At 55.6% G+C, this 27,189-nt stretch overlaps 1 protein-coding gene across 2 annotated transcripts in view; it reads left to right on the top strand.

Annotated features, from left to right (window-relative positions):
• Positions 1 to 27,189, top strand: part of PLXNA2 (plexin A2) — a 205,678-nt gene that overhangs the window by 91,247 nt on the left and 87,242 nt on the right. For both annotated transcript variants that reach the window (XR_011381262.1, XM_051821302.2), the window contains exon 4: positions 3,593 to 3,727. Coding sequence is in view for 1 of the 2 variants with exons in the window: in XM_051821302.2 (XP_051677262.1) it covers positions 3,593 to 3,727 (135 nt within the window). In the remaining variant the exon portion in view is untranslated. The remainder of the gene's footprint in view (positions 1 to 3,592; positions 3,728 to 27,189) is intronic.

The raw sequence follows: 27,189 nt of genomic DNA, 5'->3' as shown, positions 1-27,189 counted from the left end.
AAATAGGCTCGTGGCACCCGTGGCACCTGCCCCGGCCACCTTCTTCCTGTGCCCCAGCTCCAGGTTCCTCCACCAGATGCTGGGACTGCACAGCTTGGTCTGCTAGTGGCTGCTTGTGAGTTGCATTCCTGGCCTATGTCAGTGTGCTGTTGTCCTTGGGGTCACTCTTACGTGCCTTGGGGACACCAGGTTAAACACTAAGGAGAATTGTTACTTTGTGTGACTCCACAGGGTGGGTCCAGTTGGGCCCAGTTGGGTGGCTTTCAAAACCTCAGTCTTGTTTAGGGACTCCCTGACTGTCCCCTCACCACTGGCCATCCCGTGCCCAGCCAGGAGGGGGGCAACTGTCCATCCAGGACAGAAATAAGGAGGTACATGGGCTCTCACTGCAATGGGCTCTTCTCCCTCGGCCCTCCCTGGGCCAGCTGTGTCCCTCTGGGCGGGTCCCCTGGAGCTGGTTTGAGCCCCAGCACCCCACTGACTGGCACCTGGATGGAGAGGCTCCAACGCTCTGGCAGCTCTGGCCATTGTTAGAAACCTGTGACTCTCCTGAGACCGGCACTGGACAGGTGCTTCCTCCTGTGATCCAGGCAGGGAAATCGAGTCTGAGAGAGGCCACTCCCCGAAAGTGTGCTGCTGGGCAGACCTCAAGCCCAGGTAGGACAGTGTCAGGGAAGAGCAGGGTGCTCGGGTCCTCTGCCTACACCGGTGTGTGGCCCCTGTGGGGACGGCTGCACGGCTGATCTCCTGCCTTCTCGCCAGCCCCCAGCGCACCTCATTCCCCTACACCCCTGTTCTCCATTTCTCTGACCTCCCATGCATATCTTCATGGATTCCCCAAGCTTTCGGCAGACAGCATGGAGTAAGGGGTCAGGGGGGTGGTCAGTACTCCCTTGGTCAGTACTGCCCTTCTTCCCGGGGATTCAGACTGAACGAGCTAGGACAGTTTCATTCGGGTCCAGCACCAGCTACATCATCTGTTCTGGTTTGGTTTGAGCTCTGATGTTTCAGAGTTGTGTGGACTTGACACTGGCTTCTACTGGTTTGCTTAAAGATTGGGGTTGCAGACAGAGATTTTAAAAGGCTTTCTGACTAGGCCGCTCTATGGTCAGGTTTGGCCCTAACTGGTTGCAGCAGTGTGATGTTGAGTTGTCTCTAGTTGGTTCAACTCCAGTGCTAATCTGGCCTCAAGGACAGTCTCATCCCATGGACCCCAGAGGACGGGCCAGAACTGGGACATTCTTCTTCCTTCTGATTTGGTGACCAGGCCTTGCATAGCAGGTGCCACAGGCACATGGTGGGTGCCAGGGGTGCGTGGGTGCATAGTGGATACCTGGGCGCATGGTGGGTGCCTGGGGTGCGTGGGTGCATAGTGGATACCTGGGCACGTGGTGGGTGCCTGGGCATGTGGCAGGTGGCTGCTGCTGTTGGCACAGGGCAGCCAGGCTCCTGAGGCAAGGGGGCCGTGGGCCAGGCTGCAGGGAGGTCTGCTTCTGCGGCTCTGGAGCTAGGTGGCGCCTTGAGGGAGGCTCACATCTCCCTGGGGAGGAGCAGCCGTCACAGAGAGGGTGGCAGGGGCTCTGAGACCTCTGCTCTCCAGTGGGGACCCAGGCAGGAAGCTGAGCCTGAACCCCTCTTCTGGAGACAGAAAGCTGAGGACAAGCCCGCCGGAAGTCAGGACACTCAGTCTTCCCCCCAGCTCCCCTTGTAGCCCGGGACCCTTGGGGCCTGAAAGCTCCTCCATTTCCACTCAGGGTCTTACAGACACTGGGTGTGTCCACCTAAGGGAGAAGGCTGCTCTGAAAGCTAAGGAGAGCCCTTTTAACTCTGGGACCCTCTGCCAGCCAGAGACACTTGTTCTTCCTGCTTGGATCTCCGAGTAGCCTCAGCCCCTGTGACGTCATCGCTGACTCCTGGAGGATGAACACAACAGGCCACTGACCCCATCCCTGGAAGGAGGGGCCTGGTGGCAGCTGCCAAAGCCCTGACTTTGGACAGCAGGAAGCCCACCAGCTAGGCAGAAACAGGGCACGAGCAGAGCTTGGGGCAAAAGGAAGAGGCCAGCCGTTCCTTACGTGTTGCCCGTGGTTGCCGGCACCTGGGTCCACCTTTGGCGTGGTCCCTTGCTCTCGGAGCTCTCAGTGTGGTGGGAGGAATGTGCAGGGGGAGAGACAGGTGCACAGGAAAGAATGAGAAAGGGTATGAAAGAGGAGAAGGCTTCGTCTTCGAGTCCTTGGCCCTCCCTTTGATCCAACACTACACTGCCTCAGTGAGTTCACAGTTCGCGGCCCCACAACAAGAATTTCCCAGGCATTCCCTCTTCTCCACCACCACCCATGTTTCCAGGCTGTGCCGGCCCTCAGAGGGTTACAGGAGAAATACCAAACCTACCCCGGCCTTCAAAGTGCTGACGGGACCCGCGTGCGTCTGAAGCAATTAGAGAACAGTTCCAGTAGGTAGTCAATACGTGTTCGCTGGGACGTATACAATGAACAAATCAATTGATTATAATCCCAGGACAAATGTCTGTAGAAATAAAGGCATCCACAAGGGAGCAATTAATTAGCCATTAGAGAAGCTGGGGAGGCTTCCCGGAGGAGGTGGGGCTGGGTCAGGAGGGTGCTTGGACGGGCAGAGGCTGACAGAAAGCAGCTGGGGTAGGGTGTATTGATCCACTGTCACTGTTTTCCTGCCAGCCGCCACCTCTGCAGGTGACCTCAGGGACTGCTCCCTGTTGCTGTCCAGCATTCTGTACAGGGTCGGCGTGCACTCATACGTCTGGACTACATCACTGTTACTCAATCCTGGCTACCAATTCAATCTGTGGGTTGGGGGAGTGGGGGTGGTTAAACCCCAAGACCGTGGCTAGCCCCACCCATGGAGATTCTGACGAATGCATCCGGCCTTGGCACTTATCTTCTGTGAAAGTGCCCAGACAAGTCCGATGTGCCGCCAGGACGAGTGACATCCAAGTCCTGTCTGACTTATTTTCCTGGGACGGGCTCAGAGAGACGGAGCCAGCAGTCCTGGCTTACCGCATCTCACCAGCTGGATTTGAAGACTGTCGGGGCGTGTTGTGCACAGAGAAAGACTTGCCTGAGATCTGAAAATCTTGATTCTCTAGATCACCAGCTGTTTGATTTTTGGAGAATTACCCACCATCCTCCATGCTATGCACCTGATTAAGGCAAGGGTCCTACATGCAGATGTTGACAGTCCCATCCCAGCCACCAGTAAGCGAGCAGATGCGCAGGCTCACTTGCATGCCCACACATCCCACGGTGCTACAAACGTACGTAGATGCGAACGAGACTGCCACACTGAGCTGCTCAAAATCAGTCCTGAGAGCATCTGTGCACATGCAAGTTAAGCACCCTGCGCAGGAATCCCAGGCCCAGCGCTCTCGGAAAGCTTGGGAAAGCAGTCCGCTCCGTGAGGATGGGGCCAGCGGATGAGAGTGGTGCTTCTGTCTGTGGCGTAGTGGCGGGGGATGCGGGATGGTTGCCTGCGAGCGACCCGATCCCCGTCGAGGTCGGGCGCCCACGGGGAGGGCTGGGCCCACATGCTGAGGACGCCTTTGCTTCCCTTGCAGATCCGGGCGGATGGTCCTCCCCACGGCGGGGTGCAGTACGAGATGGTCTCTGTGCTCAAGGACGGGAGCCCCATCCTCAGGGACATGGCCTTCTCCATTGACCAGCGCTACCTGTACGTCATGTCGGAGAGGCAGGTGAGTGCTGACAGTGTCCCTTCTGTCCAGGGAACCCCGCGATCGTCTGTCACCTCTGTTCAGAAGCAGCTCCCTCGAACGAGAGCGAGCTCTGGGCTTGCCGCACGGGGGTCCTGTGGGAAGCAGCGGCCCTGGAGGCTTTTGCAGGGAGCCAGGGAGCGGCAGCCGGGGGGCCAGCCACTTCCCGGAGGCTTCTGTCTAGGCCACAGCCCCTGTCTCGGCGAGTGATGAACAACCCCGCAAGAACGGGCCAGACTGCACAGAGCAGCTTGGTGTGATTAGGAGGGAGATTTACTGCTCTCAGGCCCACGGAGTCTGCAGCTCAAGGGAGCCAAGGAGGTGTAAATAATCCAGGCCTCCAGGCTGGGCCCACTCCTGGGAGAGACAGATCCAAGATAGGCCCCAGAAGGAGATAAACATCTTGGCCTGAGTCTCAGCCTGGTGCAGGGTAGAGGCTGGTCAGCTCTGGGAAGCTGAAGTTTTGCCTGCAGACACGGGCAGCCCTGCAGAGCAGACTTCCGCCCTCCATGCTCTCAGGGTGTATCTGCCCTGACTGTGGGTGAGCAGAGAGCAGGCCAACGCACGCAGAGCTGTTGTTCTGGAGGGAGAAGCGGGAAGAGAGAGGATCCACGGAGATCCAGAAGGCAAGGCACAGACCTGAGCAGAGTCCACTGCGCCCACTCGGCCAGTGGCTAGCAGCTCCCCAGCAGCAGCGGTGTTCTTGTCACTTGCCCGAGCAGGATGAGGATGGCAAAGGCCAAAGCAGGAGGAGAGGCTCGTGGCTCTGTCCCAGCAGCCAAGGACGCCGAGTGGGGCCGGAGGACCAGCGAGCTTTCACAAGGGGCCTCCCCATTCCCGCGTCGTCTTTACCATATCCTGCAAGGATTCCCGCAGTCTGTGATCGGCTTCCCCCTCCCCAGAGTTCCCTCCACTGCTTTCTTTCCAAACATAAGGGATCTGAATCGAGGGATGAGGAGCGAGCTGATGGAGTGAGGCAGGGGAGAACAGGCACATGACAGCATCAAGGCAAGCAGTGATGCAGCTCTAACTGGAAAATTGCTTCTTTCGAGTAGATGACACAAATCGTATGCTAATTGCATGCAAATTACACCCAGAGCCTCTTGAACCCACCTGTCTTGCTCACCTTCTTTCATGTGGTCCCCGCAGTTGAGGCCTAAACAGGTCCAGATGGGAACTCGGTGGAGCTGGAGACAGCTCTGCTAGACCTGGAGTGGAACAGAGAGTCTTGGAAATGAACAGTGGCCCATCATCCCAATGAAATAGTCAGACATGTTTATGTGGAACAACGCACTGGAAAAATCAAAGTCAGTAGGCCGGCGCCGCGGCTCACTAGGCTAATCCTCCGCCTTGCGGCGGCGGCACACCGGGTTCTAGTCCCGGTCAGGGCGCCGGATTCTGTCCCGGTTGCCCCTCTTCCAGGCCAGCTCTCTGCTGTGGCCAGGGAGTGCAGTGGAGGATGGCCCAAGTCCTTGGGCCCTGCACCCCATGGGAGACCAGGAGAAGTACCTGGCTCCTGCCATAGATCAGCGCGGTGCGCTGGCCGCAACACGCCGGCTGTGGCGGCCATTGGAGGGTGAAGCAATGGCAAAGGAAGACCTTTCTCTCTGTCTCTCTCTCTCTCACTGTCCACTCTGCCTGTCCAAAGGGAAAAAAAAATCCAAGTCAGTGAGACTTGGTCGCTGCCATTGGTTGATTACACTCTGTTGAGGGAGAAAGACAGGTATCCAGGTAGCTATAATATTGGATTGAATTTTATAAATCATCTGCTTTTTTCTCTACTCTTTGTTTTTTAAACACAAAGGGTTTTCTTAAGCGATAAAAGTGGTAGATGTTCATCCTACAAATTCAAGCTCAGTATTGTAGAAGATAAAATAGCAATCCCACCACCTTGACATTTGGCGAATTCCACCCTGGATGCTTGGGCAGGAACACACACAGCCAGGAGGGCGGGTGGCCAGGTGTTGACCCATGTAGGTGACCAGGCCGGTGCCCTGGAGTCTGAGCTGTGTTCTCTGAGCCCAGGGAAGTGGCCAGGAAGAAGTAGCAATGGAAGTGACCAATGAGGCCTCTGTGGGACTGAGAAGGCATATCAGGGCACGTATTTTTGTTGCACCTCTTTCTCTCACATGGGATATTTTTTGAAAATGCATTCAAAATATAGCCAAAGGATAGGGGCTACTTCAGGGCTGGAGGCTGAGGAGTGGACTTCAGGGACCACACTGACCTCTTGAATCCACACCTGATGCCACCTGCCCTGGCCCAGCCAAGGGACCACATAGCTTGGGTAAGAGCATCCTCAGCTTCTGCTTCAGGGGCCCACTTGTCATTGCAATCTACACCAAACAGAAGGGGTGAGGAGCAGCTGGTCGCCATGCACAGACGTGGAGAGAATTTGAGTCAGTGCCACCGGGCTGTCTCTGCTCAAGTGAGCTATAATAGGGGAAGCTCCCTGGCCCAGGGGGAGCTGCAATCAGGAGGCAAAGCCTGGGGGCTCTGTGGTGGTGCTCTGAGGCCCGTCACCTGGATGGGCCTCACCTGTACATCCTGTAGAAATAGGTAGCTGGGTGACTTCCTGGGGCTGAGTCAGGAACAGAGCCAGGAGCAGCTCGGGAGGCCGGACCGTCAGCAGCTGGCGGGTAGCACAGGGTGTGCACAGTCACCCACGTGATGCGTGGCAGGAGAGCACTCAGGAGCCAGGGAGATGGTGCCCTGGGCCTGGGCCAGCTGTTGCTAGCATTTGGCCCTCAGAGCTTCACCCTTCTCCTTCGTAATTTACAGGAGCTGGGAGGGGCAGATGGGAGGGGACTGCAAAATGTTCTTGGAAACTGGAATTCAAAGATAGTCAGTTTTTATTTCGATACAAGAAATCTTGAAATTTGTGCGTAGTTGTTTTTTTTTTTTCCTAAGCAGCATTTTAAAGTGGACCTCTGGAAGAACCCTTATAGCAGGATTGTCCCTGAAAGCCAATACTCTGATTCATATCCCAGCTCTCGTTTTTTTAATCTTTTAAAACTTTATTTAATTTATGTGAAAGACAGAAAGAAAGGGAGAGAGAGATTTTCCATCTGCTGGCTCACTCTTTTTTTTTTTTTTTTTAAGATTTATTTATTTACTTGACAGGTAGTTACAGAGAGGCAGGGGCAGAGAAAGGGAGAGAAAGAGAGGTTTTCCATTCGCTGGTTCACTCCCCAGTTGGCCGCAATGGCCAGAGCTGCACCGATCCGGAGCCAGGAGCCAGGAGCTTCTTCTGGGTCTCCCACACAGGTATAGGGACCCAAGAACTTGGGCCATCTTCCACTGCTTTCCCAGGCCATAGAAGAGAGCTGGATCAGAAGTGGAGCAGCCGGGACTCGAACCAGTGCCCATATGGGATGCCAGCACTGCAGGTGGCGGCTTTACCTGCTACGCCACAGCACCGGCCCCTGGCCCACTCTTTAAATGCCTGTAACAGCCAGGGTTGGGCCAGGCTGCAATGGATCCCATCTCACTTTTCTGTAGCCCCGGGGCAGGTCAGGGCCAGGTGAGGCTGAGACAGTAGCTGGGATTTCTCTTCTGCCTGCCTCACCTGCCACTCCGATGCAGGTAGAATTCTGTGTAGCCCCTTTCGGCTCTCACTCTTTGTGTGCAGATGACTCAGGAGGGTGAGGCTCTTAGGGCTGATTAGGAGGACAGTAAGTGGCAGGTGGCCCCACAGCAGGCCTCAGCCTGAGCTGGGAAGCCCTGTCCGAGTCCCAGCCTCACCTCCATCTCTGGCTGACCTGGACCCCTCGCTTCCCATCTTTAAAGACAGAGATGATAAATCTAGCCCTGAAGTCTCTCCGGGATCTGAGATCCAAGATCCTGGGCCTGCAACTCCTCCCTCCGGAGAAGGTAACAGCTACAGCACAAGAAATGGGCTTGAGGTTAGAACCCAGAGAACTTGCCAAGGGAGGGGTTCACGTGGCCCTGTGTGCTATGAGCTCCTTCCCCGAAGGCTGAGGTCTCTCTCGAGGGAGCCAGAATGCTGGTTTGGTTCTGGTTACGTGTATTCCTGCTCTGAGGTCGTGTTAGTCCATTTCTGTTACTAGCACAAAATTCCTGAGGCTGGGTAACTCACAAAGAGGAGACGTCAATGCAGCTCACAGCTGAAAGGTCAAAGGGCCTGGCCCAGGCTCTGGGCAGAGCCCCCTGGCTGCATTGTGGGGTGGTGGGTGGCACCATGGAGGGAGCACACTCGCAGAGAGATTGTGTGGCGGGGGGCACCGTGGAGGGAGCACACTCGCAGAGAGATTGCATGTCAGGGGGCACCATGGAGGGAGCACACTTGCAGAGAGATTGTGTGGCGAGACAGAAACCACAGCAGCCAGGAAGTGACCAGACTCACTCTTCCGTGGCAACCCTCTTGCAGGAACCAACAAGGGTTCCACAGAACCCACATGAGTTCCTCCCAAGGGCAGTGGCCCCCATGACCTCGGCGTTTCTCATTTGCCCTCACCTCTGAAAGGTTCCCCCACTTCCCACAGCCACCACGCTGGGGACCAAGCTCTCAGCACGTGAACTCCGGGGACACGTGCGAACCAGAGCCGAACCTGGGCACTGGGCAGCTGAAGACGGCAGAGCTCTCTCAATGTGCTTTGACCTTGCAAGGCATCATGGGAACGGAGTTTCCATCACTCCACTGGGTGGCAGATCTCTGGGCAGCCTACTCTCGTGTCTGCCTTCACGCTGGCCCCAGCACGGGCCTCTCTGCTCCCAGACCCTCCCCCAAACACATGGCACCCATTACATCCTTGGGGCCACGTGAGCATAGAACCAAGTCCCTGGTCTCATTCTTTGCCTGGACAGATTTTCATCTCCCTACAGAGGTAGAACAATCCTATAGAGCCTCTCTCTCTCTCTGTCTCTCTCTCTCCCCCCTTCCCTCTCTTCCTCTTCTCTCTCTCTCTCTTTCCCTCTCTCCCTCTCTCAATCTATCAATTAAATGTAATTAAGCAATGGGACTAGTAAGAAGTTTTGGATCGTTAGTGCCACTGCCTAACAAGTCAATGTTAATGTTCTGTTAATAGAGCTACAACCGGCCAGTCCCAGGGGAACATTTGGAGCCTGATTCCCCAATCCCGTTAATTGCACAGGTGCTCCACTGAGAAGATGCTTCGCTCTTCCCTGGAAAGCACGCCCCGACTTCACCCACAGCAGATCTGCAGATGTTAGGAGCATGAGTGCAAGTGGCCCCCATACCCTCAGTGTCTAATAGAAGCCAGACGGCGAGTCCAGGGAAAATCAGGCCACGGGCCAAGTGCAAAAGCCAGCACCAAGATGAAAGGAAACTTGATAGCCCCGGTTTCCACCCAACTTGTCAGGCCGGCCACTCCCAGAAAGGGAATACAACTCCGTACTCAGGGTGGAGGGGCAAAGAGTACAGGGAGGGAAGCAATTATCCTATTTTATACTTTAATTAGTTTGAATTAGCAGAGGGAATAGAGGCATAAAATGATCCAGCGAAGGGTGAAATGGAAAAAGGGAGTCACAGTGGAGAATGGCCCCGTGCTGGCGGGACGGAGCCTTGGGAACGGCAGAGAGGCCCACGATGGGAGCGCGGGCTCAGAGCAGGTGGGGTGTACAGGCCTCTGCCTGCTCTGTCAGGGCCTGGGGCAGCAGGAGTGCACCGCGGTTAAGTGCTTACGCCCAGGAACCAACCCAGCCACCAGTCCATGGGCTCTGCGTCCTCACCTATGGCTCCGAGAGTTATTTAACTTCTCTAAACCTCAGTTTCTTCACCTGTGTTATGGGCCTGCAAACGGTAACTGGAGATTGAGAGAGCACGGTACACACAAAGGCCCTGCTGCCGGGTCGGAGGCACAGTCAGCGTTTTCAGGAAGCGGTTATGGATACTGTAACGGTCAGGAGTGTCACTGGAACTTCCCTGGGACCTCCGCGCGGTCTAGCCTCGTGTCCTCGTCTCCCAGTCTCAGGCAAAAGTCTCGGACCTGCTGTTCCCGCTGCCCCCTCCCCAGGGAGACCTGAGAAGCAGGGCAGATGACAGCCCTGGGCCGAGTCACTCCCAAATCTGGTATTTATTTTTAAAACCCAGGAATGTGCCCAGCAGACTAAACAGTCCCACTCCCCTCAGGGCACGCAGAGGCAGCCCCAGGCCCACGTGCGCTCTGGAGGTCAGAACAGGATGCATCTCTACGGAGAGCAGGGAGGGGGCCTGACCCTGGTGCGCCCCAGCCCTCCAGGCCCTGCTCGCCTGCGCCTGTGGATGCTGGGCCGAAAAGGGACCATCCAAGGGGCTCTCCATTGGTGGCCTTTCTGGATCCGTCAGTGAGTCCCAGGCTCATTGCGGAAGTAGAGGCTGTCATTGTACAGGCAGGCATGCTCAGAGCCCGGTGCTGAGTGTCCTCTGTGTGCCAGCAGCTGGCACACTGCCGTGGTTAGGTATCCCTGTGCAACCAGCCAGCCCAGACGTCAGGATGTACACCAAGCACGTGTTACGCACGCTCACCGGCTGTGTGAGTCAGGAATTCAGGTGCGCTGGGCTGGCACCAAGAGTCCAGATCATCTGGGAGTTTCTCCTCCCTCATGTGGAACCAAGTAGAGAACTAGGAGCGGGGACCAGCTGGGCCAGTTGACCAGAATGCCCGTGACAAGGCTCCTCCCAGTGCCCTGAGTTTCCTTGCAGGCCTGGTGGTCCCCAGGGTGGTTGGACTTGAACTCAGCGGCTCAGGCAGAAGTCGCAGTGCCTTGCTAGGACCTGGCTTGGGAGGCTGCAGCCACTCGAGTCTTCCCCTCGCCTCTCCACCGCGCTGCTGCCTGTCGCCTGGGTGATCCTGGGGCAAGGGGACCCTCGGGGAACCCAGGCTCCAAAAAGATGGGTGTGTGGGTCCCTGTCTGCCAGGGTCATGGGACCACTTGGCCTCAGAGCCGGGGCAGGTCCCAGAGACCAACCGGTGTGACCCCACATGGGACGTCAGGTTCAGGGACATCCCATGGACCCGTCAGCATCGGGTAGCACCCGGCATCCTGCCCCGGGGTCAGCAGGCCCAGGCAGATTTCCAAGTGCATGGGAAACAGCTTTAGAACATGCTGTCGACTTGCTATGCCGAGTGAGGTGCCCGGCAAATGTCTGTGGGCCCCACAGTGGCTCCGGCCGGCCTTTGTGGGGGTCTTATCTTAAGGGCAAAATCACACTCCCTGGAGGTTGCGCCATCAAGGGACTCCTGGGCAGTCCTCCCGGGACAAGAGCATCTTGGCTCACTCTGGAGCACCCCAGCTCCATGGTCCCCTGCAGTCAACAGGACACTGGGGGCCACCCCCTAGGGGTACGGGAGAGTGACTTTGTCACCACCCCTGTCCTTGGTCATCAGAAATACTCATGCCTGGAGTGGTCAGAAGCAGCAATGACTCTGAAAGACTGGGAAGCTGCCCTTCCCCAAAGACCTTGGGCGCCCGAAATCTCCCTCCTCCGGTAGCTGCCTGCTGGGTTGAACACCCTGTCACTTGGCTTCCCTGGAGAACTGTTTGGGTTCCTTGATTTGGAGGAGACCTCGTCCACCGCTCACCCAGATCTAGGCCCCAAGCAAGACTCCTCTTCAAAGGGGCCGCTGTGATGGGCACGGTAGTCAGTGTTCACAGGCGCCCAAAGCTACTCAACCGCCAAGCCCAGAAGGCACCGGGAGACCTTGCGGGAGGGAAGGAAGAAATGCGGGACCCACACTTGCAGATGTCCCTGCCTGTTTATTTTGACGTCTCCGTGCACATTTGTTTAGTCCGAGCACGCCGGGCATGTGTATTTTGACAAGGCAGACCGAGTCCCAGTAACAGGACACCTCCCTTCTGCCTGGGGCCCGGACCAGGGGGGCAGGGCGGAGAGTTGGGGGGGGGGGGCTTGGGGGAGAATTACAGAGTGGGCGGATTAGGGAAGTGAGGATAAGCGAATTGCTGCTGCGCTTTTGTTTTAGAATGTGTCACTTTCAATCCCAGCCTGCGATGCACATGTGTTTCTGGTTAAGGGCGCGGGACCCCAGTGTGGCCCAGGAGCTGAGCGCTCACGGGGGAGCTGTCCCCAAAGGAAGGGCTGCATCCTGCTTCCCGGGGAGGGGTGTGGGGGGCGGGTGCAGGCCCAGGGAACAGCGGGGAGAGCTGCGGCCAGGGTTTTGATTTTCCCCTTTTCTTTCCCCCATTTCAAACATCAAGGAAGACAGAGCCTGGAACTCTCTGGCTATTAATATTCGCACCGGAGCAGTTTCTTTAATAAATATTTTCACATGCGGGAAAGGAAATGCAAACCCACCCTATTAATCAGACGCTTGGCTTGCTGTGTTTAAGAGAGAAAGCGCCAGCCTCTTATTTCAAAATCCTTGAGTTTGGAAAGAAATGATTGAATACAATGCCCAGATTATGGTGCCGAAAACCTTCATTTCTCCAAGTGGGCAGGGGGCTGGAGACCTTGGCAGGGATTTGATTCCGCTTTCTAGGCAGGCCCAGCTGGAAGCCACCTCTGCAACTGAGAGGTGGGATCCGTGGGGTCTGAAACCCGGAAGGCACCCCCCCCCCCCGCCTCTCCCCACTCCATGAGATGCAAGGGAACCGAGGCCCAGAGACAACTGCCACCTTCTAGGTAAATCAAAGAAAGCATCAGGGTTCAGCGCCACGAGTCTGGTCCAGCCCCGCATTCTCTTCCCAACTTGGCAACAGTCTCACTCAGCACAGGCAGGAGAAAACACGGGTTGTATTTAAAAACTTTTAATTAAAAAAAAAATTAAAAATAAGCTAGGCCCAGGAGAGTCCCTGAAGACATTCCCAAGGGTCAAATTAAAATAGAGAAAGATTTGCATATCATTTGCATACATAGACACATTCACTCAACAGACCATTAAGTGTCTACCATGTATAATGCATAGAGCTGTCCACTGACAAGTCATTTGCATATGCAGATTGAGACAGGGGTTCTTCCTAAGTAATATTCCAGCCAAGAGTCTCTTATTAATCAGGCCTCCCCTAAAGACAGGGACCTTCTCGGTTTCTTTCTGTTTCTGTTCTCGCTCAGCAACAGCTCTCTAAAGTACGCTTCTGTGTAGAGACAGATAAACTGGAATCTGACTTTGCAGAAGAGCCGACAGAGCCCTGAGGGGCAGGCTGTGGGGCAGGGTGCTCCCAAGCAGGAAGGGGAAGGAGCAGATGGTGGTCCAAGATGAAGAGCGTGGGTTCCAGTCTCGCTGCTCACCTGGGTTCAAGTCCAAGCTCTGCCACTTACTACTGTGTGGCCTTGGGCTGGTTACTTCACCTCTCAGTTCTCAGCTGCCTCATCTATAAAGTGGGTGCAATTACGACATCTGCTTAAATTTAATTAAATGGATTAAGTGAATTAACACAGGCCATAAAAAGCACTCTGAAAAGGGCTTGGCACATGTCACTTGCTTAATAGAGGTTGGGAGCAGTAATTACAGTTGTGCGGTTGTGCCCCATCCGCTACCCCCAGGCCAAGCTCTGCAGCTCACACTCTGGGTCGGCCACACCTGAAAAAGAAACTGAGCCGCCCTGCCGGCCTCTCAGCTCTCCCGAGTCTAAGATGTGTTGAGATCTAGTGGATGCAGTGTTTTTCTTACTTTAGTTTACAAACGTGACCTCAGCGAGTCCCATGAGATAAGTGTTAGTCTCCTGGCCTGTTTTAGAGATAAGCAAACTGAAATTCAATCTGGTTAAGTCATTTGCCCAGGGCCACCAAGCTGGCGAGCTGCAGGGCTAAGCCTCTGCCCCACCCTTCCAAAGCCAGGTCCGCACTCCCAGAGCTTCCGCAGACAGCGCCCCCTGGCTGTCACTTGGTTGCAGACAGCACCTCCCCTCCACTTCCATACCTGGCTCCAAACTGAGAGCAGGAACTCCTCACCCCATGCCCTCTGAGGTTGGAGGGTGCACTGTTCAGTTTTTAAAAACTAATTCAAGGAGAGCAGTGTGCCCCAGGCCCTGCGTGCCTAGCGGGAGAGCGAGGGGAAAGCTCCCTTGTCCAGGGAAGGTACAGGGGTCGGAGGTCCTGTGTCCTCTAGGCATGGTCCCTTCTCCTGCCAACAGCAACACAGAAAGGAGTTGGGCACAGCAAGGCTGAGTGACCTGGACAAGATGCTCAGAGCCCTCTCGGGAGGCAGAATCAAAGAGGGAGGTCAGGTCTGGGAGGTGGCAGAGCCCACCCGCCCCACACTCCCAGGGCAGCCCCTTCATGGCCCCCAGCAGAGAGGTCATGGTTCCCCTGCACATTGTCCCACCCCTGCCAGGAGAGCAGGTACAGAACACGGGGTGGGGGGGGACGTCTGCCCTGGAACCTGATCCAGCCCCTCCACTGGGATTCCCGGGGTGAACCAGGCAAAGCGGGGCCAGTTCAGTCCTGGGCTCTCACGAGGGTCCCTGAGACTCCAGACAGCGCCCCGAGCTCACTGTCCTGAGTCCAACCCAGCCAATCACGGGGGCCGAGCCGTGAGGCCCAGAACCGTGCAACCTGTTCTGCAGCTCCTTCCCGGAGCTCTTCCCCACGCTCCCCGCGCTGAGTTTCGGTAATTGAATGTGTTTTATTTAGACCATAACATTTAGTGCCACTTTGGATTTCCAATTAGGCTTCAATCAGTCGCCAAGAGTCTGATCGTTCTGTTGTTTTGATCGACACAAAAGATGGCAACATCAGAGGGGCCATCGGGAAAAGTTATTCCCATTTGCTGACGACTGGTGCGGCGGCCGTGAGGCCGAGAGGCAGCTTCGGGCATCATGGGAAGTTGAGCAGAAGTCGGGGAACCTTGGAAAGAAGCACATTGTCCTGGGGTCACCCCCAGAGGGGTGTGGGGCACAGGGCGTGTGGACAGGGCTCCGGGGGGCCACGGGGAGGGGAAGGGGCTCAGGCGTGGACTGCGCCCCTGAGCGCCAGCGCCGTGCACGTGGGGTTCCCATGCCCATGGGCAGCTCACTGCTGGTCTCTTTGGTTACTCCTCAGCCAGAGAGACCAGCTGCTTTCTAGACACACACGGGGGCTTTTCTTCCTGGCGCGTGAGTGCTGCCTGCCGCTCACACGTGCTGTCTGTCAATCAGACAAGGTTTCTCCTGGGGCTGGGCCTCGGAATGAACTTGAGAATCAAACTTTGAGTGGGCGGGAGAGGGAGGTGGAGGGATGGCAGACAGGGAGACAGGGGAGTGGAAAGAGTTGCTCAGAAGGTGTAGCTGAGTGAAGGCCGACTGGAGCCTCAGTTTCCCCATTGATGAGGTGCACTTGGAACCTGTGCGGTGGCCGTGACATTCAGTGTCGTCCTTCTAGCCACGAACATGTGGCCAAGGCTGTGTGCCCTGCGTCTGCATGTGCATGTGTTTGCATGCATGTGTGTAGCTGTGTGCATGTGTGTGTTGGGGGTGGGGCTGGCTCAGATGAGACCAAACTTCAGACATTTCTGTGTGTTCAGGGGTGCACAGGGGCGGCCTCACTGGCCACGTCGCCACATGTACCCACCGTGCGCCTCCTCCTCCAGGCTTGCACTGCTTTCAGAGCCCAGCGGAGCGGAGCTCTGCCTGTTGGCCCTTTGATCTGTGTAGAGCCGGCAGCTCGGGGACCCAGCGACTCAGCCGCAGTCTCCACTCCATCATGAGCAGGCCCAAGCCTTTGCCTCTGTCTGTGCATCGGTAACTTTGCCACCTCCCCTCCAGGTGCATCCCACTGCCCACCTGGGCAGTCAGGCTGGGCTTGACATTTGCACCAGGTAGAGGAGGACTGGCTGCGTCATCAGCTGGTGGGGGCTTAGCAAACAGTCTGGGTCAGGCTCTGTGCTTCATGTGATGTCCAGTGATGGGAAAAGGGAGGTGGCAGAGGAGAGTCGGGCTAGGAAGACTGGACAGGGGAAATCGGCAGAGGGGAGAGCAACGTCTTAGCCTCTCGGCCGCCCAGTGGCTCCTCCAACAACTCTGAGAGCCCACTGTGCCTACTGATGGCATAGAGCATGTCCTCACAGTCACACACACACACACACACACACACACACACACACACACACACAGAAATCAGACAAGCAAGCAGTGAGTACAACATGCAGCATGCTGGATGCCCATGAGAGGGCGCCACCCTCACAGCCTGTGAGTCAAGGAAGGCTTCCTGGAGGAGGCCATGCTCTAGGGGAGGGGCTCACCCAGTGGTGATAAAAAGCAAAGGAGTGTGATAGAATGATAGAGTTTGGAGATGTGAGAGCATTGAGGACATTTGGGGAATACTGTTGGAGCTGGAGGTGAAGGTTAGGAAGTGTTGACCCTGGCAAAACTTCCTTGGCACCCAGGTGTGCAGCTTCCAGGTTGGCTCAACCCCTCTCTCCCCCCATGGGGAAAGCAGCCTCAGTGTAGAGAGAAGGGGCTTCACGCTCTCCGGGCTGCTGCAGCCTCGACCCCAGGCCACGTTCTCTGAGAGCAAGCCCCCCCGTGGGCCACCAGACAGGTGGCAGCCCTGAACCACATCGTCAAGTGTGAGCCGAAGCCTGTGGTCACCACGCCCACCTGCTCTGTCCACGCCGGCTTCCGGGGACAAGGGCCCGGGCGAGAGGGCCTGTTTCCTTCAGCAGTGCCATCCCTGATGGGCCACAGAGGCCCGGCCGGGCCGAGCTGCTGCTCTCTCCTCGAGAGAAGACCCAGTGCTGGGCGCTCCGTGGCCAGTGCTCAGCAGACACTTGTTGACGGAAGGGAGGGGAAGGAGGAGGAGCGGAGAGAGTCCGTGGGAACGCAGGCAGCACAGGTGCACGCCAGGCGCTTGTCAGAGGCGATGAGACGTGCGTGCAGGTCTGTCTTGTCACTCTATTGATTTATCTGAGAGACAGAGACAAAGAACGCTCCCATCTGTGGGTTCACTCCCCTCCGTGCAGGTCCCCCCCCGGGTGGTGGCAGGAACCACGCACGTGAGCCATCAGCCGCCTCCGGGGTCGGCACTGGCAGGAAGCTGGAGTCAGGAGCCAGAGCTGGGAACTGAACGTGGGACACGGGCTTTCTAACAGCTGGCCCAAATGCCTGCTCCCTCCCCTGTCACTCTTTCGCATGGCCTGGCTTATCCTTGCTTAGCCTCAGTTTTCTCCTCTGCAAAGTGGGGATACCAGTAATACCTGCACCTACCTCAGGGGATTGCTGAGAATAAATAATAATGGATAACGAACCCCTGCAAAATGCCTGGGCCGGAGCAAGAGCCAAACCCATGGAATGGCTCCGGCTAAGCCCTGTGCTCCCTTCCCGGGTCGTTCAAGAGCTTCCTCTTTGCTACCCGGAGCCCCCACGACTAACTCGCTGCTCATTTTTCATCCGCGAGTTGGCTGCCAGTTGCTCTCTGTCTTGGGAGACAAGAATAAGGAAGGAAACAGATAAGTGTGGAGCCTCATCTGCCAAGTGTCAGCTCCTGCCATCAGCAGAGCTCTCTGTCTGCTTCTCTGGAGTGTCTGGAAAAATGGCCATGACCTTTGATGGAGGGGTTGAGCTACTCAGCTCTGGGCCCTGGGTCTCTCCGCCCGCCTGCCAGTCTGTGCCCGGCCGCCCCGCCCTGACTCTGCGGGGTGAGCGAGCCGTGCGGGGGCCTCCTGAGCCTCTCTGTTTCCATGATCAGGTTCCTACAGCCCTGTGGGCACACAGAGGAGCAGCACCCAGAGTTACAGATCCGCCCTGTTCGCTGCCTCCACCAGGGTGGGATCCCAGGGCCCCACCTCTTCTCCTGCCCTCCCCTCCCCGCCCCTTTCCCTAAGGAGCTGCACTGAGACGCAGGCCAGCAAGCAACTGCCCCAGAGTCACTCCGGGGGTCAGCAGCCCTGATTTTGCCCTTGGAGCTTTACCGGCGTCCTCTCCCTCTCACCCTTTCCCCAGCCTCCACCACTGCCGGCACACGCTCCAAGCCCGGCCACCCCTGGCCGCCAGCAGCTCTTTCTGCTTTGCTTCCTCCTTCCTCCCCGGGTGCAGCCACGTAGTCCGCTCTAGCTCTGAGCCAGCTGAGCTGAGGTGCGCAGTGCAGGGAGGTGGCACTTGAGACTGGTGACAGTTATAATGGTGACAGGGAGACAGGAGACTAACAAGTGGGTGCTGACAGGAAGGCACAGCCCAGGGGTCCCTGGGAGGCCAGCAATGAGCCAGGCAGATGCAAACAACTAGGTCTTGATTGGTTGCAGGAGCTATAGTGTAAACAGAACACGCACATGTGTGTGTGTGTGTGTGTGTGCGCGCACACACAGACATACATATGTGAGTCACACCCAAATCAGCTTCTGGGAAAAATTAGCCAGGGCAGAGTACAGCTTTCCGGCTCTCGTTTCTTGAGGTGCTGCCCTTGGACCTGGCAGAGCCCACCTCGCCTGTGTCGGGGGGGCAGCCCCTGCGTCGCCCTCAGACTGGGGGCACGGAAGTTTGAGCACTTCTCATGGAAGGTCTCTCCTTGGCCCGCGCTGTCAGCATCAATTTTCTGCAGGGAGTGATCTAACCTTCACTTACTCACTCATTTCTCTTCCCCTTAACTTCATTAGGTAAGATTTATACAGGTGCTGAATTGGAAAGGTCACCTGTCCCTGGGCCCAGGACACAGTGTGCCTGCGTCTCTTCCCAGGGGTGCGGCGGACGTGGGGAGGTGAGGGCCAGAGCCGAAGCAGAGCCCTGGCTCCCAGGAGGCCGGGCAGGCCAGTGGATGCCACAGGCTCTGAGCACACTTCCAGGTTACCTGCTCCTGGCTGGGGTGCAGAGTGGTGTGTGGGGCGTGGCAGGCTCTGGAATCTTGGCCTTGCCCTGGCTAAGCAGTGGCCTCCCCCCAGTCTCATTTGGCGCTGGTTTCCTCTTAGGTGAATTTGCCAGTGCTGGTGGAATCGACTTCACTGGGTTTCTGCAAGGATTAATGAGATGATGTGCGTGGCGCACCGAGCACGGTGCCCAGCAGGTGTACACTGAATGGTGTCTTTGAGAAGGAGCTTCAGAGGTCCTGGATGAGTCCTGGGCAGTGTCAGTGTGACTAGACCACCCCCACCCCGCACTGGAGCCCAGTGAGCAGGGAGTCTGTGCGACTCCCCAAATGTATCCCAGCACTGGTCCCATCTCCAGAGCCACAGGAGGAGAAGCTGTTGAGAACCAGTCCACTGCGTGCTGGTGTCAGACATGCTCCCCCAGGTCCAGCGGATGTCTGCAGGAAGCCAGGTTTTGCTGGCCTGCTACTCTGCACCCTGGCCTGGTAGCACTCACTCTCCGTGCCCTCCCATGAGTCACTCACGGTTGCAGGCCTTTTCCCAAGCCCGATGCCACCAGGCCCAGCCACCAACCAACCCTTCTCCAGACGCGCTCTCTCACTCTCACAGGGGAGCAGATTGTGGACTAAAGAGCCGTGCGGACATTTGAACCTGTTGGGAAAGAGAGCATCCACTCGGTGCCGTCTGCGTGTCACCCTTCTTCCTTGTGCCCCAGCAGAACTCAAAGCCTCCAGTTCACCCCAATCAGAGTGTACGTGGTTCTCTGAGCATCTCTAACGTATGCCACAGATCAGGTGACTATCTATCTGGTGTCTTCCACCATTAGGCCCCAACTCACCAGGAGAGCAGGGACAGGCCGGTGTCAGGCATGCCTCTGGAGCTCACTCAGTGTTTGAGAAAGTCATTTTAACAGGAGCACACAGAGGAAAGCAGGCCGGCAAAGCTGGTCCGTGTGCCAGCCTGAGAATATTGGGTTTGAATGTGATCACAGAGGATTACAAGAATTCATTTTAGTTTATCTAATATTCTAATATTTGGGGCCTCCGGAATTCAACATGCAAATGTATGCTCCCAGTGCAAACTGGAGCATGCCCAGATGAATGGAGAAAATTCTAATCACCCTACTCTTTCCAGAATCCGCTTTCCCTCATCTGGGATCACCTATTTGTTTGTCACTAAGACATGAATTGCACTGGAGGGAGGGGCTTTAGGACTGGGTACATGTGACCGTTGTCTCCCCCATGCCGGAGGCCGGGGTGAGTGCACTGAGTACTGGACAGCCCCCAGGAGCGTGGGGACCTACAGGCAGTGGTCCCGGAAGGCGTCGCCCATAGCCCTGGTCCCGGGGCAGCCTGGGAAGCAAGGCGCTTCTGATGCACTGTATTCACCCATCTGTCCTGCTGCTCCTGCGTGTAAGGGGATGCGTGGGGGCGGCGTGCATCAGCGATGCTTGACCTTTTCAGAACAGCAACGTGGGACTGTTGGTTCATGTCCTGAGGTCGGGTCCTACACAAAGGCCATTGGTGCAGTTGTTACATATTCAAATGAACCTGGTTCTGAGACTCCCACCGTACCCACTAAGAAAACCAAGATACTGCTCACTGAAGAGCCCACAGGAAGTGGTCAGGCTTCACACCTGCACTTCTCTGACTCACCCCATTATCTGAGCTCTTCCCTGTCCCCTCGCTGTGGCCACTACTGCTGCCACCATGCCTGGCCTCCCAGGACACCATACCTTGGAGCACTGTCTTGGCCTAGCTGTGGGTAATTTCTTCTCTCTATAATTCCAGCTAAATCAATACTGATTTTTTTTTTTTTAAGAAAAGAAAGAAGGCCTTGCATGCATAGGAAATATACTTTCTCAGCCCTCTTTCGCTGGGTTTGCCTGGAGCGTATGTCAGTGGTCTGCCTGATTCTATATTTTATGAAGTTCCGTGCCTTCACCTGTGGCCCTAGACGAACATCTGGTGGCCGTGGGTGATGCCGGGGGACATCCACACAGAGGGTTAAGCCACATGTGCGATGTAGTCTGTAAATACTTTCTGTCTCGGGGCTCAGCTGGGTGGAACTGACACCTTGTCATTCCTGTAACTCTCAGGGGAGCTGCCCTAAGGAATAGACACATCTCTGTTCAGCTCTACAACAAAAGTGACTGACACCTCCTGAGTCCAATGAACAGCCTAGTCCTTCCAGTCTGGTTTCCAAGCCCCTCCTACCTCGGGAAGTGCCTTTGGCCCAGGGGTGTTGCTTTCTGCTTTCACGCACCCCAAGGCTCCCATCTTAACACATAAAATCACTTCCAGCGTACACAGTGACAGAGAACCATTAGCGGAGAGACATCCTCGTGCGTTGTAAAAACTGAGTTGGGAATTGTCACTTTTAAGAGGTGAGAGGGAGACATATGGACAGAATACCAAGACACTCTGATTTGTCTCTTAACATTAAATCTAAGCCATAAAACCAGAGACAGGAGACGCTTGTGTTTGGAACCTGTTTTCCCTTCTCCGTGAGAAGTGTGTGGAGGGTGCAAAAAGCCCACACTCAAACCTGTCATTTCACCGCGGCCTGGTTTCCCCGATGATGAAAACAAAGAATCCAACTGCCTGATGCCCAAGTGGATGACTCAGCTTCGTTCGGTGAGATTTCTGGGGGGCAAGCAATTGGAACATTTCCACCGGGACGCATGCTTGTGTTGGGGGGTGCTTGGCTCTTTTCCTTTACCTACTTGCCTTTGAAGCGAGACATCTAGGACGTCACCCATGTATTCTAGAATATTAATGAACCTGGGAAACATTATGCTACGTGAGAGAAGCCAGGCACAAGGGACCACATGTAGTATGGTTCCACTGGTGCGTAATGTCCCACATAGGCAAGTTCCTAGAGACAGCAAGTCAGCTGGGGTTGCCCGGGGCTGGAGTGGTTAAGAGAATGGAGTTACTGCTCAGAGCACGGGGTTTCTGCTGGGGGCACGATGACCGTATTCCGAGACTGACTTGGCAATGGTTGTTCAATCTGTGAACATACTCCTTAATTGTGTGCTCCGAAGAAGGTGAATTTTCTGGTACGTGAAAAGCTCTTATTTAAGAAAATCTTGGGAGGGCTGTGCCATCATGGCCCGTCCCCTCCAGGACCTCTCCTTCCCCTGGTAGCCAGCACCCAGAAAGGTCACGGGCTCAGCGAGTGGTGTCTGAGCTGTCTGCTGTCACCCCTTCCCCTTCCTCTCCCGGCCCTGGTCCACTGCTCTTTCCTGGGTCTCTGATTTCCTGTCTCTCTTCTCTTCCTTAGGCGCCCCCATCCGGTGGGCTTTCCTTGTTTGCAGGAAGCCGAAAGGGGTAGGGGTAGGGAACAAGAGGTGAGAGTGAAAATGCCCAGTAATTATAATAATAAATTGTTACTACGATTATAAATTACTGTCCCAGCTTTCCAGGACTTAATTTAATCCTCACAACACCCCTACCAGGAATAATCACCAGTATTTCACAGATGAAGGAGCTGAGATTTAAACAAGCAGACTAACAGGACCAAGGAAACCAAGCTAGGCAAGGGTCCAAACAGAATTCAAACCCCAGTCTGTCTGGCCTCAGGGCCTGTTCTCTCAATCGTGTTAGAGCCTTGAATAGGAGGCTGGGCTTGGTTATCTGTTGATGAATTCTAACAGCAGTCAGACTGGACTCTCAGCCTGTCGGTGAATTGTTTGTGGCCCTTTGTGGGTGTCGTCTGCGTGGCTCTCACTCACTGGGTTCTTATTAAGCCTCTAAACCTGCTAAGAAGTCTGTTGGTCATTTTAAACTCCTCGGGATAATCTTGGGCTGCCCTAATCCTTCTCCCGCACCAGCTGATGGAGACCGTGCCCGGTGGCCCGTCCCTTCTCCCAGCTGTGTGCGGGCGTGTCTGTGTGTGAGTGACATGAGCAGGTGCAAGGAGCACTGGGGAACTGTGTGTGTTGTCTGCATGTTGGTGTGTGATGGACCTGTGTGGTGTGGAGTGTGTGTGCTGCTGAGTGTTTGTATACCTGGAGCAGTGTGCAGTGATGGCTCACATACACGGGGGTGTCTGGGCTTCTGATTCTTGGCATTCCTTTTTCAGAAGTCTAAGAATTCTTTTTTTTTTTTTTAATGTGTCTTTGTTTATTTATTTGAAAGGCAGAGTGACAGACAGAGGGAGAAACAGAGATCTTCCATCTGCTGGTTCACTCCCCAAATGGCTGCAACAACCAGGGCTAGGCCAGGCTGAAGCCGGGAGCCTGCAACCCCATCCAGGCTCCCACGTGGGTCCAGGGCCCCAAGCACTTGGCCACCTTCTGCTGCCTTCCCAGGCCCATAGGCAGGGAGAAGATCAGAAGCGGAGCAGCTGGGACTCAAACCCTTGCCACAGTGCCAGACCCAAGAAGTACAAGAATTCCTGAGTGGGGCCTGAATGTTTCTGAAATACTAAGGCCAGTCTCTAGACTCTCACTCTTCCCCTGGGGAGAGTGGACTATGCTAAGTCCAGAAGGGGCCAGAGAACCATAAAGCTCCTCCCCTAACACAGTCTTCAGCTCTGCCCCCGCCCCTCGGGGCCTGGAGCCTCTGCTGAGACTTCCCTAGTATGGCGCTCTCCCTCCTTCCCTCCCCCTCCCCTCCTGGTGGTGTTGGTTTATGGAGATTCTGCCCAGAGGGAGACCCAGACTTGTTTTGCTTTCTTGATAATTGCTTTAAATGTCTCCTAAGGAGTTGGAAAGACATGGAATCCGAATGGGGACCTCCCGCGTGTGCCCTTCCTTTGTCCCCAAAGCTCATTCTCTCTCTCCCCACTTTGGTTTGTGACATCTCTGTGTCCAGGACACTTTTCACCCTGCCCCTTCTCAAGTCCTGCTCCCTCCAGGAAGCTTCCCGTGTGCCTGGACCCACAGTCAGCTCCCACCTGCCTTGCAAGACTTGTAAGAAGGCACCGCAGTATTTATTCCCTCTGGAGCTAGCTGGGTTACAACTCTGTTACACCTGCTAACCACATTTTGACTCCTTCCTTCCCTAGAGACTTTGAGCCAGACACGGTGTTTCAGGTTGTGCACCACACAAAGGCATCTGGCTGAGGTACAAGTGGGGGCTGAAATCATGCCCTCACTCATCTCCCCAAGCCGTGGTGAGGGGGTGCCACTGTCAGACTGCACAGAAGGGCTATCTCGGGTCCGAGCCTGGTGTCCTGGAGTAGCAGCAGAGGGGGCCCGCCTCCCCTTCCGTGCCTCTGCAGGTGCAGTGTGCCTTGGAAAGCACAGCACCCCTGCCCCACTCTGCTCACCACTTAACACCCCATGCCCTCCTTGGTTCCAACTCAATTTTCACTTCTCTGTATCTGCCTTTTAAGTGCCCTCAACCTTGTTCTCACATCTTTGTGATGTCCTTCCAGCTAGTTAGCAAGCTTTGGGGGCAAGAGGGCGTGATTTCATTTCCTTTGCTGCCGGCCACCTCTGTGACACCTGTCACAGGACTCCGCTGAGGAGGCTGAGCCGGTGTTGTTGACACACTGAGTCACCAGCTAAAGGGGCAGCGACACCAAAATTCTGTGCTCACAGCCATGTGTGCGGGGCCACTGACCCCTCTCCCCAAACACCAGCTCAGCCGGGCATCCCAGGAGACACAACCAGGTCCACTCATTTCCCTCCTGCTCTGGACCCTGTTACCTGCAAAGTGTCCCTAAGGGCTGGAACATTCCAGAGAAACTCAGCGAATCATGTGGCCTGTCTGTGTGGGGACACCAAATGCAAGACAGAAAAAGAGGAGGCAGCCCCAGGCCCTCACCAGATCAATGTCTCTTGATGACTTAGTGAGTGACCCCTTGGAGTTCCGATGTCCAGGGGCTGGGCAGGGATTCAGGCACGCCCCTCCCTGAAGGTGTGTTTGGCCAAGGTGAGGGGCAGGTGCAGGCAGAGCGTCTGGGCAAGTGGCCTTTAGCTGGGTCTGTGACTGCTGGTTGCCTTTAAAATGAGGCAGGAGGCAGGTATGGGCCCCAGTAGCGGGCGAGGGTCTCCTGCCGGTTCTGCAGACCTCCCCTGAGTCCCACGGCCCCCCCCCCACTTCCACCACGTGGCCGCCACACCCTCCCAGGCAGTGGCTCAGGGCTCCTTCCCCTCTTCGCGCATCCCCCGCCGTGAGTATCCAGATTACGCTCAGGTGGTTAAAAGTCCAGGTCTAATTAGAGTTCCAGAGAATCAAGCCATTGTATTATTAATGATTCTCCGGCAATGTTCTGATTAAAACAGTAATTTTAATAAGCACAGTTCAATGCTAAGTGTTCACTGAGCACCTAATTACATCAGTTATAACTCCAAAATTATTTAAAATTCCACTTTTTTTCCCACCAGACCCGGTGTGCACCAAATAAAATAGAGACTCAGACAACCCAGTGATTATTTCCTCTAAGTAATTTCTTAAGCACCTATTTAAAAAAAAAAAGCCAAAAAAATCTTTTGTCCCTCCTCAATCTCCTCCACCGTCCATCGACCCCCTGTGACTCTCCCGGGCTCCAAGACTAAGGCTGCAGGCCCCAGCAGAAAGTCTGGAACAAGCAGCAATGAGGCGGGTAGAGATTGCAACAGACCCCACCCTCACCCTCCAGGCTGCAAAGCTCCAATCTCCTCCCACTGCTCAGGCAGGGCCCGCCCCCGGGGTGGGGGCACAGAGAACCCAGAGAACTTCTTACCTGGAGCCCGCCCCTCGCCACAGCCTCGTCTTCATCAGCACAGCCCCAGGGCCCTATTGAATGACTGCACAGCACAACATCCCCTGGAAGACAGAAACAAAGACTTGCTGGTGTGAAGGTCCCCAAATTCTTTAGCCCCAAGAGCCACTTGAATTGAAAAATGACTCTGTGACTCACTCACTCCCTGGGAGGACCCCCAGATTGCAGCAAGAGTGGTTTGCTCGGGCATCTGAGAGCTGGCGTCCGGCGCCCCTGCCGCTCGGGGCCTGCCTCTGGAGCTTCCACATGAACCTATTGGAGGCTGGCTGTTACAGCATCCCCAGGTCTTCCTTGCCAAAGTTCCCAGAATCTCTTCTTTCTTCATCCCCATCAACCCTCTTACTTCATTGCTGGGGGTCAGGGGTCACAAGGCAGTGGACAGAAGAATGATGAACCTGGGTCTTGAGACCCTCGGAAAAGCTACGTGATCACCTGGCACCCTCGAGTACAGTGCAAAAGCAGCCTTGGGTCTTGGTGCTTTGGTGTGGGTGATCCTTTTAGCATTCAGTAATGTTACAGATGTGGAAGTGAGGCCTGGCACTGCTGTGGATGCGACGAGGCTGGGCCGAGTGCTTCTGGTGTTAACACTTGCGTCATCTCCCCGACTCCAGGAGCCTCTTACACAGGGAAGCAAAGGAGGGGCATACGGGGATCTCATATACAGACATAGAAAGCAGAGCTCTGGGAGCGAGAGACCCACCTAAGGAGAGCGTGCAGTCCCACCGATGGAGCAGGAAGATGGATTTTTGGTTCAGACCTAGCAGTCACAGAGGTTGGTCAAAGAAGGCTTCCTGGAGGAGGGAGGGCCCAGGGACGCACAGGTGAGCAGGAGAGGGGAGGAGCCTCTGACTGGCAGCCCTGTGTGAGCAGAGGCGTGGAGGCAGGACGGCACAGGGCACGATGGGCGGCCAGCCCAGAAGGTGGTGTCAGGACAGAAGAAACAGAGTATACAGCCAGGGCCAGACCAGGAGGGGCTCAGTCCCCAGTGAACACACGGCGGAGAGAGAGCCCTTACAGACTAGCAGTTTATACAGTACAAAGCAGAGGGAAGGGCTTGGGAGTCTGAGCTCAGGCTGGACTGAGGAGCTGAGGAGACAGAGGGAGAGCGTGAGCTCCTTCTAAAGGACCTGCGGGACCACAGTGTGAGCTGGGAGGGGTTTGGGCTGGGGCTGAGGCTGGACTCCGGGGCTGAGCTGCTGACTGCGGGGAGAGAGCTTGGGAGGAGCAGGCGAGCTCAGGCTGGTGGCTGGGCTGATGGATAGTGGGATATCCAGCAGTCCAGGCGGGGTGGGGCTGGTCAAGACAAGGTGGGGCTGTATTAGGGGGTGGAGAAATGGGGGCCTGTTTGCTGTTATGGAGGTGAGAGGTCAACACGGATCTAAGGCTTTTTGTCCTTGCTCCAGCAGGTGGGATGCGTGCTGACCCAAGGGCTTAGGGTCAGCCTGGGTGGGGAGATGTGTAGAAGGCTGGAACATTAGGCAGTGGTGTTTGGACTGTCAACCCCATCCAAGAGGCAGTGTTTTCTTTAAAAATACTCTTGGAGGTTTTTAGCTGAAATGACCAAGACCAAACCCTACTTCTGGGACACCTTCCCTGATTCATATTTTCTCTTTGCTTTATCACATCTCCACCACGGTGCTGATATTTTGTTATAATCTGGGATGTTTGTCTCTTTTCTGACAACGGTGAGATTGCTTTAGGATCAGGTTTGTGTCTGTTTGTTCTTCAAACCTAATGAACACACAGAATATACAGCAGGTGCTAAGTAGATATTTGTTAATAACTGCCTTCTGTGTGCAAGGCATTGAGCTTAGTACCTTCTAACCATGCCTGCCTTCATGCCTAAGAAGCATAATAGTGTCCAAGTGATGAGAATGGACTCTGGGTGAGTCAGCCTGAGTCCCAGCTGCAGCTCTGGTGTGTGTTGGTTAAATGACTTGAAATGAACTCACAAAGACCCCCTGAGCCTCAGTGTCGCCTTCCTCTGCAGGTGTAAGTCTGTGGCGTAATTATCATGGCCATTGGACAGATCAG

The sequence above is a fragment of the Oryctolagus cuniculus genome, chromosome 13, assembly GCF_964237555.1.
Source record: "Oryctolagus cuniculus chromosome 13, mOryCun1.1, whole genome shotgun sequence".
NCBI lineage: Eukaryota > Metazoa > Chordata > Mammalia > Lagomorpha > Leporidae > Oryctolagus > Oryctolagus cuniculus.
This window is presented reverse-complemented; position numbering and strand designations above follow the sequence as displayed.